Source organism: Bombus huntii, chromosome 3 (assembly GCF_024542735.1).
Source record: "Bombus huntii isolate Logan2020A chromosome 3, iyBomHunt1.1, whole genome shotgun sequence".
In the NCBI taxonomy this organism is placed as follows: domain Eukaryota; kingdom Metazoa; phylum Arthropoda; class Insecta; order Hymenoptera; family Apidae; genus Bombus; species Bombus huntii.
Genome location: NC_066240.1, coordinates 9622646 through 9642632, shown reverse-complemented (window position 1 = coordinate 9642632; position 19987 = coordinate 9622646). Strand labels below are relative to the sequence as shown.

Sequence of the window (19987 nt, the reverse complement as noted above, 5' to 3'; positions counted from 1 at the left end):
TACATTACAATTCGCTAACAAAGAAACATAAAATATTGAAACTAAAATAGATACAAAGTATTAAAATAGTCGATTATTTTGCAAAGCGATCTCTTCACTCGTATCGTTTAGTAAAATTCAAATAAAACGAATTTCATTAAGCATTCCTCACAAACGATACAAATACTGTGGATTTCGAAAATGTGCATGAAACATGTTGTTTAATGTCACAAAAATTATCCAGACATATATATATATATAGTTACAGACAAGAACAATCTCCGCGAGATGTACGAACAGGTGCGTCTTACCCTTTTCGTTAATTGCGTATCCATCATAAAGTTATGAACGTGCTTCTCCGCCCTGGTGAGTTCCAGCTTTCGGGAAACAACCGCCACCAGCAAGGCCGTACATCCGGCGCCCTAAAAACACCGTCAAACGTACCTGTGAAACTATTCACACTATGTTTAATTACGAAACTAGCAATTCAGCCAGATATGAGTTAATTGAACAAAAACTTCTTAGTCATCATCATTGGAAGAAATTGTCTGTAAATGCACAGTGCACTGCATGTATGCAACGTTTGTCTTATTAATGTTACAAAGGATTATATTTTTTAATACTTTAGCGCTGAAGCATTTTTACCACACGCGTGTAAATATTAAATGATTAAGTATATTAAAAATTAACAATTATAATGAGTATTATGTTTTACGTTTCTACAGCTTTTAATTTTCCATAAATTGCATAGATATTTGCAGCTTGTATGTGAGTAAACAAAACTTTGATTACAGGAAATTACAGAAGATTTGACTAATATATTTCTACATTATTTATTTAAAAATATTCAGATGCGTATTAATATTTAAACTACTTGTATTTTATATTTACATTATACATTGTTATGTATCTGTTTCGATTAATTTCATTTGAATTGGTCTGCTCCATCGTTAATGCGCTAACGTAATTCGCAATTCGTGTATTTTCGAGGAAAGTATTCGTAATTTTTCTTTTTCCGTAACATCGAAAAATATAATTTCGTCCTTTCGTTCCTTGTACAGGGGCAATTTTGCGAGGCCGCCATGTTTTCTACGTAAAAGACTTCTCTCAGGAAATTACTTCGTCTTGACGTTGTTTTCTCTACGAAATTTTATCGAGTGAGTAAAGGACTCAAAGTAAAACGAATTTCATAGTCTTTTCCTCGATTATTGCCCGTTTACGACTGTTTGCTAACTAACAGCAATACGATGTAGCCGTCGATGGATTTTTATCGAATAAAAACTTTCCAAATTGATTGATTCTTCGGCCAAAGGAACTTTCTCAGGGTAGAAACTCTACTTTTCTGTAAGTGGATAAAATTTCATGGTTCATCGGTTGTCGCGTGTTTCACGTTTGAAGTTACCCTATACAGAGGGTTCTGGGCAAAACCATGGCACAATTGACAAGGGGATTTTACGTGAAAAGCTAAGTCGAAAATACAGAATCAAATGTTCTCATATGACGCTTTGTTTTCGAGAAAGTCGACATTGAAAATTTGTTCGATACTGTATGCGAAAATACGTAAAAAGTAAAAAATGAAACTTTTCCATTTAAAGCCCTGTTAAAGGAAAAAAAAAAGAATTTAAACATGTTTAGTGAAGAACTGGTGCACGTATATTTCGTAAATTTCCAAAATGTAATTTTATTCTACATTTTCACTTCACTTTCACATACATGTTAATTATTCATATCTGCCCACTTCGGAATTAACCAAGTTCCATAATATGTATCTATTCGATAAATTTTGAAACTCGATTTTCTCGAAATCGTACAACATCACACGAAAAGATTTCATTCTATATTTTCAGATTTATTCGTTTATATAAAATCATTCGAAAGTTTTCAGATTTCTGTCTGTTGATAAAAGTTCTTGTCCCCTCGTTGATGAAGTTACCACGTGACTAATAAGGAATTCTGACCACGAACACATGGTATTTTGTCCCGATTAAAGGTGTAATCTTCTCCATTCTGTGTCGGTGGAATTATATTCACTTTGCGGTAGCAATACCCCTTATTTGATTCCATTATACGTATAATCTGTTTTTCTGGACACAAGAGGGACGCGAACATGGTATAAATCTAATTCGCTGCTAGAATCCGGACCACGAATTAGCCATATCACAATGTAGAGGATAATTCTTTTAAAATTTAGTAGTTGATTCTTCTCGAGTGTCGTGTTATGAATTTTTTATTTAAGCGGAAACCTTTACCGAAGATCGTAAACAACATTCTTTGAAGAACTTTCAAGTATGTCGTAAGTAGGGACAATTTTTATATTAAATTAAGCTTTTTTAATTTAGTTCGCTGTTATTCGAGTTACAAATGTTTGTGGAGACTTATATCATAAGGAAATGATGAAACATTATAATGACTATTAAACTTTGAATATTTCCCTTAAATGTATAAACATCCACAGTCTAATAATTATTACTAGAAATAAAGATTTGAAAGTTCTTTTGTATTCAAAGTGCATACTGTATTTTTGAATCCTATATTATAAAAAAAGAAAAAAATGGAAATAAAATTTGGTGTAATATAATTGGTTGAATTTACGAGTAAGCACTTCCCCATTTATACGCTCGCCACTGTACAAAAAGGATGTCCTCGTTCGAAAATAGAAGTTTGTTCATTTGTGATTAAAATTTCACTTGCTCGTGAGAAAAAATTTTAATAAATCATAGATTTTTACTTTGTTCTAAATACTAGGAATTAACACCTGTTATGAGTACATTGCAACAATTTAGCGATACATAAAAAAAGAATTATATAGTATACTAAAAAGTAAAATGTTAAAATATAAAGTGAAATCGAGGTATTTATTATTCTAACAATGAAGAGTAACCGCTTCCTATAAATTTATCTAAACCATAAAGTTATCTTCGAGCTCGATTAGTTTATGAGTATCATCCGATATACAATCAAATGAGGATCAAGGCGATACACGTGAATATTATTGGACCATCCAGAATTTGAACACGTTTGTTAAGTGAAAAGGGAGAATTGGCCATGACTATTAAATTGGTTAACGATTCGCAGCTACGAGTGATCCCAAATCCGTGAATTAGCATCAGTCACAGTGAGCAGTAACAATAAGGAACCAGGCGCATTCCCAATGGAGAGATTGGAACACGCTGTCGCGTTTATCGTCACAAAGTGTCGCTTCGAATGCATCGTAACTGCACTTGGCGCGATGCTGCGATCGATAGCACTTGCTTTCCCTTTGTACTGTCGAAACATGTTGAAATTTCTATCAAATATTTATCTTCTTGTTATAATTGTACGAAAGAGATTTGAATCTACGTTTCACGAACTGCCAACGATTAAAGCATAAATTTATAGGAATCAAAATGAAAAATGTGCAATGCAAAGAGAGAAGCGAGCAAATATACTATCGTAAATTTATAAAATTCCTATGAAATATAACGAGTCGCTTATTTTGATTGTCTCAGTAATTTTAATATTAAATATACGTAATAAATGTTTTTGATGCATTTAAAAATGCGAAAAATATTCAGACACTTGCTTATTTTTGACAAGACAAGTGTTTTAATTAAAGTATTACGGATAAAACGAACAGCATTGATTTTATTCTTTATAGGCATCATTTTTACGTATAGTACAATATAATAGAATATTATGACACGATCAATAGCATTTCTCTTTCAATGTGCTGTCCTCAAAGTAATGCGATAGATGTGTAAATCTTGCGAGAATTTCCATATTGTAATACAACTATGGTTTCAGTCTAATATTTACTATCAAAATCTATGAAAGATTTTAGTTAACATGCTATCCCTAGAGAAATGCGGTAGGTGCATGCAAATCTCGCGAGAATTTCTATATTAAACTTTGGATCTTGGCCTTACCATTATTCCAGTAGAAACGGCTATACCTCGACCGCAGTACGTGTTGGGCACGATGTCACCGAAACCGACGCTCAGAAACGTGATAGCAATGAGCCACATAGCATTAAGGAGATTCGCGTGCTCCTCGTCGTGAAACCTGCCGCCGTAAAACGAAAAATATGATAAAATATTAGTCGACGTTTAAATTAGGCTCCGATAAATAATCGTATCATTCGACGATTAAATGTTTCGTTAAATACTTTATTTCATTCGCAATTACGGCGAGATTTCGTTAAGAGATAACTGCACACTACTGATTCTGATTTCAGTGCCAAAAAATAGTTTTAAATTATATCGTATAAGTTGGAATTTTTCTTTTCCTTAACACGTTTATTGTCATTGACGCGTCAGTGCAGTTATTTAACAATGAAATTTCAGCTTAATATAAATTGCTTAATACAAAGACACTTCCGATGGAATAATACAGTTTTCCAGTGCAAATTTAATAGCAAAAAATATATTAATAAGTTGGTGCCTTAAAAGTATTGTATAAAATTGTTTAAAGATATTTGAAGTTTTAGCTAATCTGAGATAGCTAAGAATATAATATAGGAAGAGGAAACGTTATGGAAGATCGTCGTTTATTAAAATCTTGAGAGTCGGTAAAACAAGTCTGACCACGCATGGTCTTACTCTACTTTCACTTACGCTACTACCGTTCTCCTAGTCGCATGATGTGTTACACTTTATTGTATATTTTTATCGTACATTTTCTTTCTATATTTTAATTATATTGCATAAAAAATATTGTTTCTTTATATGTAATAATATTATATTATAAAGATATAATTAAAATATATTATAATATTATAAAGCTTCATTAGGTACAACAAGTAATTATTGTTAGACAGCGGATGTTACACATTTATAGAAAATTTACGTGTACCGAAATAAACAAGTAAGTATCTTTTTATAAAATTTTCATAAAAATATGAAGTTGTATAAATATCTATAGTCGAGAGACCATAGTTCAATGCAGAAACTATATGTGACGCAAAGACAATACTGACAACGTTCAAACAAGTCTGACACTAAAATTATTCTTTAAAGCTGTTCAAGGAAAAGTTCGTACTTTTCTTTACCTTTCTTCCCCTATATATTATATTTCCACTATACTTTCATGAGCCTGTGTGATATGAACGTATATCGATAAGAACTTTTCCAATGCTATGTATCCCTATCTACTCTTACTTTCTTTTCATGACGCTCTTCCTCATACTTCTCAAAACTACGCGCAACATTAACGAGCATATCCTTACAATACCACCATTATTCCGCGACCCTTCTAACCAGTTAATTGCTTAGGCTCGATTTTCGAAACCGTTAAACCGCATCCAGGCGATGCATACGCTTGTGATTTGCATGACAAGAGGCTGAATTAAAAAACGAATTACAAATGCATTTACTCGAGTTAAATTGCTGCTCGAGAACAAAAAGTCCCGAAAGATTAACGGCGCCTGTTATGATAATAACACCGCCGCTTTCAATCTCGTTTGTTAAAATGCGTACACGAGAAAACGAGGTCTTTTCTTCGACCGGTCGAATCCATGAAATTCATTATCGGAAATCGTTAACCGGGGTGGGACATGAGAATAACACGCGCCTCGACTAATCCTGGTCGTTAAACCGAACTCTTCTAATGGGACAGTTAGTGTTACAGCAGATTCCTTTTAGGGCGAGATCTCTTTTGCTGCTTGTTCGGAGCACGATCCCTGTACTCGAGAGATCGAAGCAGATTCATCGACTCGACATTTGGTACTTTGGTTCTGATGTCGCTAGACCTACAATCCCACGGTTTGTTTTAGTTTCCAATCACGTTTTAGTTTCCATACTTCGATTTTATTCTTATATCTTCAACGATTTATATTTTTTAGACATTTTGTTTATTGGAAAATGGATTGAATATTCTGTGCAAAAATACTTTTTATACTCATGTATGTAAAGCGAAAGAGAAAAAGGCAAATTTTTTTGTTGTGATTAAACAAAAGATACAGTAGATATAAATGTCAAGAGATAAAAGAGATTGTTTTGAAATATGCATCCAAATATATTACAGCTTTGCAACTCTTCTCCATCTAATTCGTGAAATTATTAATTTTGTTTTCAAGAATTTTTCAAATTATACTAATGCCAACATTCCCTTATCTGTGACGTTTCCAATTTATTCGCCGTAACATGTTTAAACGCCATTAAGAGCGATTCCACCCCCGTCTCGCTTCATCAATTGAAGCACTTTTTTTAATTAGCACGGTCGGTATTAAAGCACGTAATTGGGTTACGCGGTGAGGTGTTTTCGCCAAAAGTACGGTTCCCTCTCGAAATAATTGAAACGATGGAAAGATGGCGGAACGAGATGTGGGATTTTCGAAATCGAGCGTGGTACGTTGTATGCCTCAATGGGAGACAGATGGAGGAAGAAAACGTAATTGAATGGTTGCTTTCGTAAGACTTCTTGCACTATTACGACTGCATGATCTACCTATTTGACAGAGGAAGGTAGACATAAGGATCAAAACGTTTCTGGCGTATAGTTAAAATAAATTGTCATTCAGTTTGGAATTATTGAAATAAACTCCAAGTAAAGTAATGAAATGTTCATTTTCCAATTTATTTTGAATAGTAGAATAAAATATTAGGTTAATGAAAAATGATTATATGAAATTCATTAAACCGGACGAATGATAAAATTGGATTAAACAGAACATCAAATCTCATTCGTTAAATATGTCGAATCTTATTACCATGTTTTATAATAATCTGCAAGAAAATATCATTGTTGGACATAAAGATCAATCATAAAAGTATGACAACAGAGGCGTGTAATTCAGCGGTAAAAAATACGGGTAATCTTAAAAGCTTGAAAAGTGTCAAGCTATTGGCCGTAACATTTCTCATCGTTAAAAGCATCGAAAAGCGTTAAAGGTACTAGATAAGACAGGCTGAGACCATAAAATGGGAAAGGAAGCACACGATCTAGCAGATTACCTGCCGAAAGAAGATGATAATGCCTACTGCTCTAAAACGAAAATCTGCCATCGATATTGGCAACTGAATATCAGTGGTAAAGAATATTGACAGTTTATTAAGAAAGTAATATACTTGAAAAGTCGTAAATTCTTAGATATCTGCAAAGGTTATCTTTAAAAATGAATTATTTTCTAGAACGTTGCTTAATAAATCATCATATTACTTAAGAAAGAGAATATTACAATTTAATGTCTATCTAGTGCATCGTGTAGCTATTTCGTCGTGATATCTTATTACATTGAATTTTGCGTCGACAACGATCATGATAAAATGTAAGTAAAAACTGTAACGCGACTTTATCTTTGCTTTGCACGCATGGAAATAAAAAGATACAGGGAGTTTCCATTAGAGCTCCTTTTACAAACGAGTCGGTGGATCTCGAGGAAAAGGTTCGTTTCTACCCTGCATCGTGTGTGTAAAATTCTAATTCCGGAAGAAACTCGGACTTTGGGAAAACGAGATGAAGGGTAATGAAGGAAAAAGTAACACGAAAAAGACAGCAATAGAACAAAATGGCCTTTTTCAAATTCTAAGCACAGAAAAATGTATTCTCTCTTTACATGAACGACAGCTTTACGAATAGATGTATTGATATATTATATTGATAGATTTTGTGATTTCTTATTAAATATGAATCTCTCAGAAGCCAAACCGATCAATTACATTTTTCGTAATTAAGTAAGTGCTCACCATGTATCGAAGTGTTTCCCAAACAGATCCACATTGAACGTGTTAACAAGCACTTCACCAAACAGACAGATTTTATATATAAATCTTATCACCTTCTACGAATCTTCTGTTGCAATCTTTCCGGAACGTGTCTTTGTCGAAGCAGCGTTATAAATTCTCAGAAAATTTCATTGGCATCCAACTTGAAGAATCGGGAAGATCCTTTCTTCGAAGGCAGGCATCGACCTCAGGAAGAGGATCGTGAATGAAATAGAAATAGAAAGAGAGAATAGCTTCGACAATACATACATGGACGAAAATTTAACTCGTCTCCTCTTCGTCCGGCACAGACGCATCGAGATAAGGAAAAGAGAGAACGATAGTAGTCGGTGGATGTCTTATTTAAGGGCAGAAGACTGGAAGAGATCTATTCATCGGGAAGGAAAGAGGAAAAAGTCGAACGAAGGTTTTATCGAGAGCAACGACGGGAAAGGAAAAAGAGAAAAAATCTAAAGGTATGGCGCTTAGTCGCGCGAGAGACTGGCGAAGTCTTATATTGGCCCGCAAGATTGATCGTTTCGATGCTCTTTACGATTCCCTAAATCGGCTCCGCTATTTACAGGAGAATTTAATTATACGCGGCCCGGCAATTTCGAGCCCTGTAGTAAATCCTTCATTGTCGTTTTAACTACCGATCCCTACGTTCCAGTCTCTTTGACGTTCGAACGTTAATCGCCAAGATCTACGTGTTTGTCCTGTATGCGTTATTTTATGGTCTCACAATGTTCGTAGATTGTGTATGGATTATGAAATGTGCAATGGATCTATTTTTTAATTTATATATTTATGCACACTGGCTCACGAAAGTTGTATTTGAATACTTTTATTATACGTATATTATACGTGTTTTATAAAATATTTCGAAATTTCAAATCCAAGTTTCAAAACATTCTGAAAAAAAAGATATATATATATATATATATATATATATATATATATATATATATATATTGAAGACAATGGTAAAAATATAAAAGGGGATATTTTTGTGGTAGCAAGGTATAAATTAAAGGACGACAAATTTTCTTCTGTAATCTTCTATCAATACATTAGTCGATTTATATGTTCTTGTTATCGGTTAGTATTGGAGGAACGATCGAAGGAGCAAAATCACGTAGCATTGTGGAAAATATTGTGTGGAATTAAAGCGATATTGGTTTCAAAAAAAATAAAGGTCTGTGTAGTTTATAACCAGGATAATGAGAACTCACAAATATCTGTATCTGAGAGTTACTAACTTCAAAAGAAAAGAATTCTAATTGTCGAATAGTTTGTTTTTCTTGATTGCTATAATATTGATGTTTCGTATGTAATACGTATATTTTCCTAAAGTCTGGCCAATAACATTACGTATACTTAATGCGAAATTAAACACTAATTAAAAATAAAAATAAATTCTAATTGTTTTACCTCTCGCACTGGCGTAACGTCCACGAGGCGATGATCCATAAGGAGACCATGAAGACTAGCAACACGGTTCCCGGGCAGATGGTCATCAGCGTCTTCAGGACGAATCTGGTGTTGAAGTTAATACGATTCAAGGCCCCTATGCTGCGCGACGAGGCGTCCGTGAACAGCTTCGAGTGCAGCAGCATAACGCGACAGATGAGGTAGAGTCTGAAGAACATCGGCAACGATAGGATGACGTCGTATGGCACCCATGTCGAACCGATGTTACCGCCCTTGTTTGCCAGCTTGGTCGTCCACAGGAAATAATCTTCCCTTGGGATCGGATGGATCGCACAGATTAACAACTCGAGTGAAATCTGCGCGATCCTCTGCCAGGTCATCGCGATCCGCCAATCGTCCGCGCAGTTATCGATCATGAACAACTGTTGACAAAAAGAATTATCCTTCGTCATAATTGGTTATGGGGACAATGATAATTTTTCTCTATTAATTAGCGAAAACGAATTAACTGATCATTCGGATTGCAAATCTTTCAGATTATTTATTTACAAATTACCTATCTAGTTAATTGCTGTAAAAAATAAATTACATTATATTTATATTTTAAATTAAACCCGAAACCTGCATCAAAATTCAGCTGTTTTTATTAATCTTGAATTTCGTAACAATAAAAAATCAATGCTTTTGAAATATTCAACAGAGTCAAGCATATATGTACATACACATACATATTAATATTAAAATCAAATAAAAATAGTGGAGATGGTAATATAAAATTGATTGACATATATTGAATTTTAAAAAAAGTTTCTCTCTAAAAAAAAAAGTTTCCTTTCTACTACTTTCAATAACAATTATATATTTCAGTAGGATTAAAAAAGAAACATGTATTTTATAACATTTTTTAACATCTTTTAAAATTTTTTTATTTCTAACTATAAGATTTTTTGCATGATATTGTATAACCAGGATACAAATAATGTTATTTGAGACATCATTCAATCATTTACGCGTCACTGGAGCCTAGCAGGCAACTCGACGCTTTCGAGTGAGATTATCATAATATGACAAGATGCACAGCGATGAAAAGCATAGTTAAGTTACATTGTATTTTCCTATATGCTGGCATGTCGTTTCTCGAGCTTTCCGTTTTTTCGTGGCCAGTCTACGGTGACGTTATACCCTGGTTTACCATCCTCATGCGACATGATATCACCGACTTGCCGAACCGCTCGATAGGATAAATATTTAATCCTGTCGTTACTTTTCAACTCGGCTCAAAGGGGAATTTGTGGCCAGGTAAAAGGCGCTGAGAATGCAAACGATATTTCACTCTCAAGGTTAAGCGCATCGAAAAGATCGAAGGCAGACTACTACTTTAAAAGAGCGAAATATGTACAAACCGGTTTCAGTTAAAGAGATGAAAACCGATTGGATTGATTTTTCTATACCTTTTTACTCTTTCACGCAGAAAATAGATTTCTCGTTTTCCAGTTAATGGTAACGCGTGTCTGGTACTGGATATGGTAAAACAGGCTAAAAAGTATAAAAATAAGCAGGAAAGTTAAAAATACAATGAAAACGGTTAGAAAACATTGAAATTCTTGGAATAAAGACATTTTTTGTATAGAATTGTTTTTATACTTTTATGTAAAAAAGTGATTTTGTCTTTTTTATTCGATATTCGATATTGGAAAATAGCACGATAGAACGAAACAATTGGAGATAAAGAGAAAGATTAAAAATAGTGAAAAAGTTTACAATGAATCCAAAAATTCTAGGTACCAAGAAATCTTCTATGCAAAATTCTTCTTTTACTCCTTCATACAGGAAATAGATTTCGTTTTTTTGATTTGACTGAAACATATTACAAAAGAAAATCAAAAATATAGAAAAATATTAAAGATAGCAAAAAAAAAAAAAAAAGATTCGAAATTCTTTGAAGAAAGAAATTTCTTTACAAGATATCGCGTTAAGGGGGAGATTCACTAGAATGACAAAGGTGCAAAGAAAGGTTGTGACAAAACAACCGTCGTAAAGCTCGCGAAATATTGCCGATAATGTTTGCAGTGCATCGATTCTTGTGTTTTACGAGAGATAATTCGTTCGTGGGATAACGATGGTTCGAGAAATCCTGTTCTTCGCCCGAGCAATCTTCCCAGTTGGTATCGATAAAACGAATTACGACAGTTACGAAGAGATCGTAGCGAGGTTGCACCAGGGTGACGGAGAGAGCGTTCGTATTTCAGAGCTCCTTGTCACTGGATTTCACCCTTGGCATGGCAAGTGTGTTCTGCATTTTACAGTCAATTTGTAACACGATACCGGCTTACTATCATCACAGGGAATACTTCAACTTTTAGCCATTCTGCGTTTTGTAGCACCAACAGTTGCAGTTTATTGCTCTGCTCATTGTAAAAATATAAGGCGGTGTACACTGAACGAAACCATTCGTAAAAAGTTTAGTTGTAAAATATCTCTTATTATAATAAGAAGATGAAGTCATACGAAAGTTTATCCATAAATATGACAAAATATCAATACAATATAATATGTATAATGATAATAAGTATTAATATGTCGGAGATGAAAGGAAAACCGGAGCCTTCCCTTTGCAATTTTGAGGAAACCTTCTAATGCTTTAGCCTAGATTTTATCATAACTGTAATTAAGCAATTGTCATTTGTAATTGTTTGATATTTGTGAAAGCGAAAGTGGGTTCGAGGTGACAACTGGTCGCCGAACGTAGCCACGGTCACGGGATAAACGTTTTGCCTGACGAAGGTGTGGATCGGTTGTATTGTTCTCCCTAGAAATCACATAGAATTGTACTTTAGAGATGTCGATATAATGGGACACACGTTGTGTTAGGAATCAATCTCCAGACAGAAACTGCCTAGTAACGGCGTTTGGATCTTTCTCGATGTTTCCAAAGAGTATACAACAAACTTTTGACAGAAATTGCCTAGCAACAACGATTGGAACCTTCTCGATGTCTCCAGCGAGCATATAACAAACAAATGCAGTCGTATAGCGAAAAAGATTTTCATCAGATATTGATTCGTGTGATCGCCTTGGAAAGTGATACATCGAGCAATTTACCGAGTGTCTCAGCAATCGTATTTTTGTGTTTAAAATTATTCTACGCATAGTAAAGAGTTATCCCGTTGACCGTGGATTCGTTTGAACCCCGGAACATTGTTAATAGCGTTAATTAAATTCATTATTCGTAAAACCTATCAATCGTTAATCTCATTATTCGTTAAATTCATTATTCGTAAGACATATTATTCGTTCCTCTTATTGTTTGTTAAACTTATTATTCTTTATTCTAATTATTAGTTAAACTTATCGTTTGTTAATCTTATCATTTATTAAACTCATTATACATAATATTTTGTAAAATCTTGTTTATTCCCGTAAATATATTCTCTGTTTTGTAAAACAATGGCTAATTCAAACGAAGAATCATTACGCGCCTTAAATCCTAATGATAACCCGACAAATATAATTCTTGAATATAACATTTTATAAAACGCGAAAGAACATAATTAATCGATGTTGTTACATGAAATGGCTTTTAGTTTTAATTTCATTAAACAACTAGACTGTTTCCGCATTGTCTACACAATTCCTTCTCTCTTTCAATTTAGCCGTATCATTCTAATTACATGCTTAAAGTATTCAAGCAGACATCCTTAATATTCCAACGTTCACGATAATCAATATCGGCCGGAAGAACTTGCAGCGGAATTCAAACAACGTAACAACTTCGTCGGGTTTCGAACTTGAAGACACAGGATAAGAGCAAGGACACGGAAGCCTTCTTAAAACATCACATAAAATCACAGCCTCTGTTAAAAAAGTGAAAAAAATTAATCTACAGCTTTCTACGAATCAATGATTCTTACTATGAAAAGGAAACACGCTATAAGTCAACCTGGAATCCCGATCAAAGGCAAGACATTAATCTCTCTGTATCAAACATGAAGCCATTAATCCTTCTCAACTTCTCTCCAATTCCACTTATACCTCTTCATTCGCGATTCAATGACGGCTATTGGTCATCAACTAACATCTCTGGCTTGTTGCATGCTTTTCAAGGCTATCGTCAAGGTTTTCCATTGAAATTCTTCAGTTTACAGGACGTTTCATCGTTATCAAAAATCGATGAGAATTCTGGCAACTGTTAGTTATCGAGCATCTCAATTTCCTAATAACGAGAGGAAACTCGAGCAGCGAGAGATTCAGAAAGATAGAGAGACGAGGAAAAGGGTTGAAGAGCGAGACAGAGCGAGGCACCGGTAGCGAATCGAAAATCAATAAATTTGAACTTCGCTACGAATCATGGGACATCGCGACGCATCACGCTTCCAGAGAGATTGTCTACGTCGATCAACGCGCTGCTCGAGGATAAGCTTTTCATTTCGCCGAGCGAAGTCAGGTGATCCGAGCAAATCTGCGCATGCAAATCGTTGATAAACGGCGATCAACAGGTGCTGAAAGGTCAACGGGCCATTAGGCTCAAATCCAAGCGTTCGCCACTAGGAAATGCGGACCTCGTTCTCATTCGTTTACATGGCGCGGCGCGTACTTCGACGCTTAAAATTAGACCGCTTCTCCGCCTCCCTATTTATCCCCGGACCCTATCCCTCTTACTTCTCTTTGTAACGAGGAAACGTTTCATTGAGAACTGGTAATTCAACAGAAACGTGTGCTCGGTCCTATTACGTGACTTGCTTCTGTCAATAATAGTTTCGCGTTTCATCCTGATGAAACCGGTGTTGCTGATGTTTGTTTGATAGTTTGGTGCTTTGCGAACGTTGCAGGGCGTCTTCGTTAAGTAAGAAGAATTAATCTTCTACAGTCGTATGTCGCCACAATGGCGGCATTTAAAATTTGTTTTCAAAGTCGAGACACGATAAATATTTATTAACTCAAAGTTGCTTCGATCACTTGGTAATGCCATCAGAAAAGTATACCGGCTACGAAGGTGTAATCGTGATTGTTAGAGTATGTTCGAAATTTTGAGTGGTCATCCGTTTATGGCACGGACAGGTCCATTCTCTTCTTTAGGAAATTCCGAATTACATGTCCTCCCCGAGCTGCAAACCTAATGACTGAGAGGTCAGGTGAAAAACCCCGGAAAAAATCCAGCCGGAAAGGCATGATGAACGGACGAAACTCAACGGCTGGTAGGGAGAATCAGCAACGTGGGAGGACAGTTCATCATCAGACATCGTACCGTGCGGATGAAATACTTCACCCTCAACAAGATCTTAACGCCGTGTTCAGAACATCAAACGTTACCTTTATACAACAAGTGCAAATAGAGTGCTAGATTACTCTGACACTCGATCTATTAAACCTCCTCCACCTTGAGCGTTAAGTCATTTGAGGTACGCGATATCGACCGACCGGTTTAACCTGACCGGTTGCTCTTTAGTCGAGAATTCGCAACACAGTAGAGATATTCTTTGGCGAACAAAAGTAATATCTGACACGTGACATTTTCTATTAAGACACGAAAAGAGAAAGTTACAATTGATGAAATATTTAAATTGTTGATCCGTGAAACAAAGAATCTGCCTTCATATCTGTGAAGTTATCGGCATCAAAGTATACCAGGACAGTCGAATCTTCGGTCAAGAACTGTCGTTTCAACGCAAATATTAAACGTCAGAAAATTCATTCTTTGCTTGGAGGGCGTCTCATAGTTTCCCAAAACCTTCTTTTCGGCCGAGTTATTACGCTGTCTGTCATTCGATGCAACGTTCCCGATACACAGTTATGACATAGTACGACGTTTCGTTCCGAATTTTCAGCGAAAATATCGGGGACAAGTCGACGAGCTTTGTATGATATCGAGTGACCGTTGGCAACATTGTTTTCTTCTTATTCCTTTCTTTTTCAATAAAAACATAGGACGAAAAATTCGGTCTGTTTCGTTTGGTGGTATAACAAATTTTTCTTTTATTTCTTGCGAGTGACGTTAATATTCGTGTTGTTGAACAAGTTAACTGGAAACTTAGGAAATATCATGGTTTCCATATTCGCCTTTGGAATCTGCGTTTATATTTGCTATTAAAACTCACGATATTACCTTGGAATAGTTGAATCTTATTCGTTGTACTTGGACAAAATTCTAGTGTGGTGGTATAGCGATGCTATGGAAACTTGTGCAAGTTTATGTTTTGAAACACATTTTGGAATAAACTAAACGATAAAACTTTAGTTTTGGGATTGCAGATAAAATATTTCAACTAAGAAGGGCAGATTAATCTTCGAGTGTTTACAAACGTCTATCGAAACACATCTCTCTAACAATTAATAAAAAAACTTTTCCAATAACTTGATAATATTTCAATTTCCCATGTATATTTCGTATCGTGATCTGTACATTTCTGTCAAATGCAATCATCCGTAATTACCCAACAAACTTAACAGGAAACCGAGCAAATTGGATCGGCAACATTCCTAACCACAAAATTCTAATTGGCAACGTTTCGTCGCAATTAACGAGAAACTGTAAAGTCGAAAACACATTCTTTCTGCACTTCTTTGATGTTTCCATTAAACGTGCAAATACGGCTGAGTATACGAGGAAACCATGAAACGTACTTGATCCCTAAAAATAATCCACGAAAGTAGAAACAGCAAGGATTGTACTATGAACCGCGCTCCTGGCCGATCTCCCTTATGAATGTGTATCGTTTCAGGACAACTTGAGCTCGCTTATACGACCACAGGTAAATCGGCTTTCATGCATGCCTTCCGTCGACATTCCGCCGTCTTTTGCCGAGGATTACGTCGCAGATCCGAACGTCCACCTAGCATTACGCTTAATTAAACAATGAACGCCTGAACATGATACTGTTAGGGTCGACAGAATGATTTAACATCGTGGTACTTATTGCTGGAGCAACTAGATCATTTCCAGTTAACTGATGAACAGAAGGGTGGATTTTCCATGATTTATTATTAATAAGAATAACTGAAAAGTAGAGAACGGAAAAAAGTACGGATATTTTTGAATTCCTTATTTGACAATATTTGATAACATGCGTTTGAGTTGTTGATTTTTTCCATGTGTTACTTTTAGATTCAAATCTGAAATTCCTAAAAATTTAATATTGAATAGGTCGATTATTAAGTGCGGTAGATTTTATGGAAATTAAGAAAAGACGTGGATTCAAGGTGGTATTATTAAAAATATTAATCGCTGCTTTTCTACAGTAATTGAATGGTTACGCGCGTAAAATTACGAAATATATTAAAATATTACTTTTACTAGAAACTCGTTATAAAATTATAGGCAAGTTCAAGCCTGTATAATTAACGGGAGTTCAGGAAACGTGTGAATTGCAAGGTTTATTAAATGGAAATTATGACGTAAAATACTGTTCAATAAATGTGTTTTCGAATCGTTTATATTTGTAAACGAATGAGTTAGAAACTGCTTACGTCTATGCGTTCGAACTGCCTTTTAACTCTTTTTTTCTGTCGATTTCGCTTGAAAATTGGAACGAGTTTTTCCTCTGGACGTGTGATTGACGTTTCTACGTTGTTGTGGAATATCGAAGGGTTTATTTGCGTATTGACTCTACGCACGGTTATCTCTGGTAGCCGTTCTGACACGTGACTCGCGAAAATAAAATGGTCTTCTTCTGGTAGATTAGAACAAACGACATACCGTACAAGCTTAATAAAAACATTACAAATACTTTTATACAATTACATACGTGTAATAAGTATATTATTATTAATAGATAACTTTTTGTTAAATAGTACAATTTCTTTTGTTTCATTACCAAACTTGTTAATATTATGCAAGATAATATTATCAATGCTGGTAACTTGTATTTATATCTTTTTGCAAATTTTAATTGATATACGTCAATGTAGTCGAAGCATGGACATCCAAATATAAAAGAGAGTAAAGTTTCAGGCACGTGTATAATATTTCAGGTAATTCAATAGCCTGAAAAATAAAAACTGTTAATCCGCTTTTTACTTGCCATGAATTGATAATCAATGGAACACGGAAATACAGTGCAAAATGAAAAAATTACAACTACTACTTATTTTCCTGAATTTCAGCCAGGTTTAGTGATGTTTTCTTCGATTTTAATCAAATTCAAAACAATATGCATATCCTAATCCATTATACAGAATACAATAGATAAGATTTTCAATCGGATACGTTGCGTATTTCCACCATATATTTCATAAACAAGGTTTCGCTATTGTGCATTCCATGGGAAATTGATGTCCGTTTTTTAAAATTCGAATATTACATTCTCGATAAAACGCTCGAAGCCTCGATAAAAAGATTTAAATCCCTGAAACCACAATTCCATAAAACACTTACAAACAATAAAACATAAAACACTTAAAAAAAAAAACAATGAAAAAGATCGGCTTTCGGTAATTGAATTTCGCGTTTCTTTATAATTATACAAACGTTAAAATTTATACAAAATTTTAAATTCATACAAGAGATAATTTCCAAAAGCGTATAAGTATGTATCACATGGATGATTTCTATCAAAATTCTTTGATACAATTTTTTATTCAAAACAAATATGTTAATCAGAATATTTCTAACAGAAGCGATCTCCCTTAAATTTCTCGATTCTTATTAGGATAAAAAACTGGGGAAAATTGGGAAAAGTTACTAAACTGCATAATTACCAAAAAGAAGAAAATTGACGAGAATCCTTCGTAATACGAACGCTTCATTTCCAACATATGCATCGAACGAACATTTCGAACACGAACACGAACACGAACACGTACATTTCGATATAAATCCTACGTGATTGCATCGAAAAAATAGATTATCTTCTTATCGAGTGAGCATTCGCGAAAGTGGAGATCGCCAGGCGTGACGCTCGGACATCCAAGGAATTAAATTCAAATTTCAACGGAGTATCCTGGTTAAGCCGTCCCACGAGATTATCGTGATCTCGAAGAATCGCGTGCAGCGTACCCATTAAAATTTGCAATAACGGGGATCGTTTGCAGTATACAACGCTCGTTGCTCTCGGATTAGTTAGTTACTCTTACAGGCGGGGCTCGTGAACCGGTTACGTAGCAAGAATCGAATCGGTTTACGACTGGCCCTTATGTAAACCTGCGAAACGCTCGATTTGAAACGCATGGAAATGGCTGAGGTTATCAAACATCGTCAGGAATTCGTTCGTTCTACATGGAACTTCCCTCGAGTTGGTTTTCACAGATCGTTGGCGGAGGAAGAATCTCCGAGGCAAATACGTTTCTGGGAACGAGGGAAGATAAAATAATTCAAAATTTTCGTCTTCTTTTCATATTTATTCAAAAGAATGACAGAATATTGATAAAATATCGTGAAATATTTATTTCACTCGCGTTCTCCTTATTTCAATATAATAAATGTAACATTTCGTATAAACAAAAATCTTTTTACAAATACAAATTATGAGATTAAAGATGAATAACATGTAAATAAATTTACAAAATTCTTTTAACAGTGCAACATTAAGAATTAAAGGATTAATACACCAATATATAAATGATTAATACTATTTCTTAATTATAGCAAAGATAAAGAGAATTATTCTAACATTTCCCTATTCGCTTTTTAATTACTACTAGTTATTTTTAGTTGATGGAAAGAGATGTTAAAATGCTTGCCAAGTTCAAAGGGTTAACACGGGAAACCGCGTCAGGATACGCCTATTCAACCGAGAACATGGCTCCCAAGGGGAATGAATAAGTTGCCTCGTCACGACGAAAAATGAGTATCTGATAACGGGTAATAGACATGTAAAAGAGTCAGCTATGAAAAATGTTGACACACTCCTCGTGGGAATGTATCGTTTTAACGGAGCGTTAAAATACAGTTGGCAGATACTCAAAAAGCGATCACAGCGTTGCTGGAAATCAACAACGCGATGTTTAGCAAAGCAAATAATTATATGGACCGTATGTACGCAGTAACGTTCGACGATTTTCTCGTGTTGAGATCGACGTTTCAAAAAATTGGTTCACAGGGTCTGTATTCACGCTCTTTGATTACCGACATTTTCGAAATCGCTCGCTGGAAAACGTGATTTTAATTGCACCGAAGAGAGTGTACCAAATCGTTGCATCCGATATCGACACACAATTTATGTTTGCGTCGGTTCTCGTCAACAGCGTTGGCCGGGTCGATCGCGCGTAGGAAATCGACGAAATTAATTTTATGGTGAATGCAAAGTTTCTGCAAACATTTCACGGCAAGTGTAATGGGTTTGCGTCAGTTTTACTGGAATTTCACTATCTACACTGATAGTCTTTATCGCTTTCATGAAGTCCAGACTTGGCGGAATTTTCTATCGGTTGGGTTGGACGAAAAATCAATATTTCTCTCTCGCTCTCAATAATAGAATCTTCTCTTTCAATCTCTTTGCTCTCTTAAATTTCTTCACTGATTTGAAAGAAAAATTCGAGCATCCTGGAAGAAAAAGTTTCTGAGAATCTCACGACACGATCGAATTTCCTTTCTTGGTGAAATATTTTTCATCCATCGAATATGGATGAAAGTTTCGGTAACGTGACTCATTGAGCGCGACCGTCTAAGTAAGAAAATAGGTCTGCGAGATAAAGACTGAAGAAGAAGATATATCGCGAGGTTTTGAATAGCGGTCTCTCAACGGAAGTTGGGATCTTAATATGGTAGCCTAGGGGCTGTTCGAATGTCTTCCCTTTGATGTGGATTCACGAAGCGCACAAAGGGATCAAACGCAAAGAAGTACACAGCAACTTTAAACTCCTGTAAACTATGTTAAATTATTTTCTCATTAATTTAGTGAAATATAGATTGGTATTAAATATGCGCTTAATTTTAATGTAATATTGGAATTTTTAATAAGTAA

The 19987-nt window shown here is 35.0% G+C and overlaps 1 protein-coding gene across 6 annotated transcripts in view; it reads right to left on the bottom strand.

Annotated features, from left to right (window-relative positions):
• LOC126863720 (small conductance calcium-activated potassium channel protein) overlaps positions 1-19987 on the bottom strand; it is a 235982-nt gene that overhangs the window by 11408 nt on the left and 204587 nt on the right. For all 6 annotated transcript variants that reach the window (XM_050614155.1, XM_050614156.1, XM_050614157.1 and 3 more), the window contains 3 exons: positions 9090-9511; positions 3885-4020; positions 291-401 (listed from right to left, as the gene is read on the bottom strand). In XM_050614155.1, coding sequence (XP_050470112.1) covers positions 291-401; positions 3885-4020; positions 9090-9511 — 669 coding nt within the window. The remainder of the gene's footprint in view (positions 1-290; positions 402-3884; positions 4021-9089; positions 9512-19987) is intronic.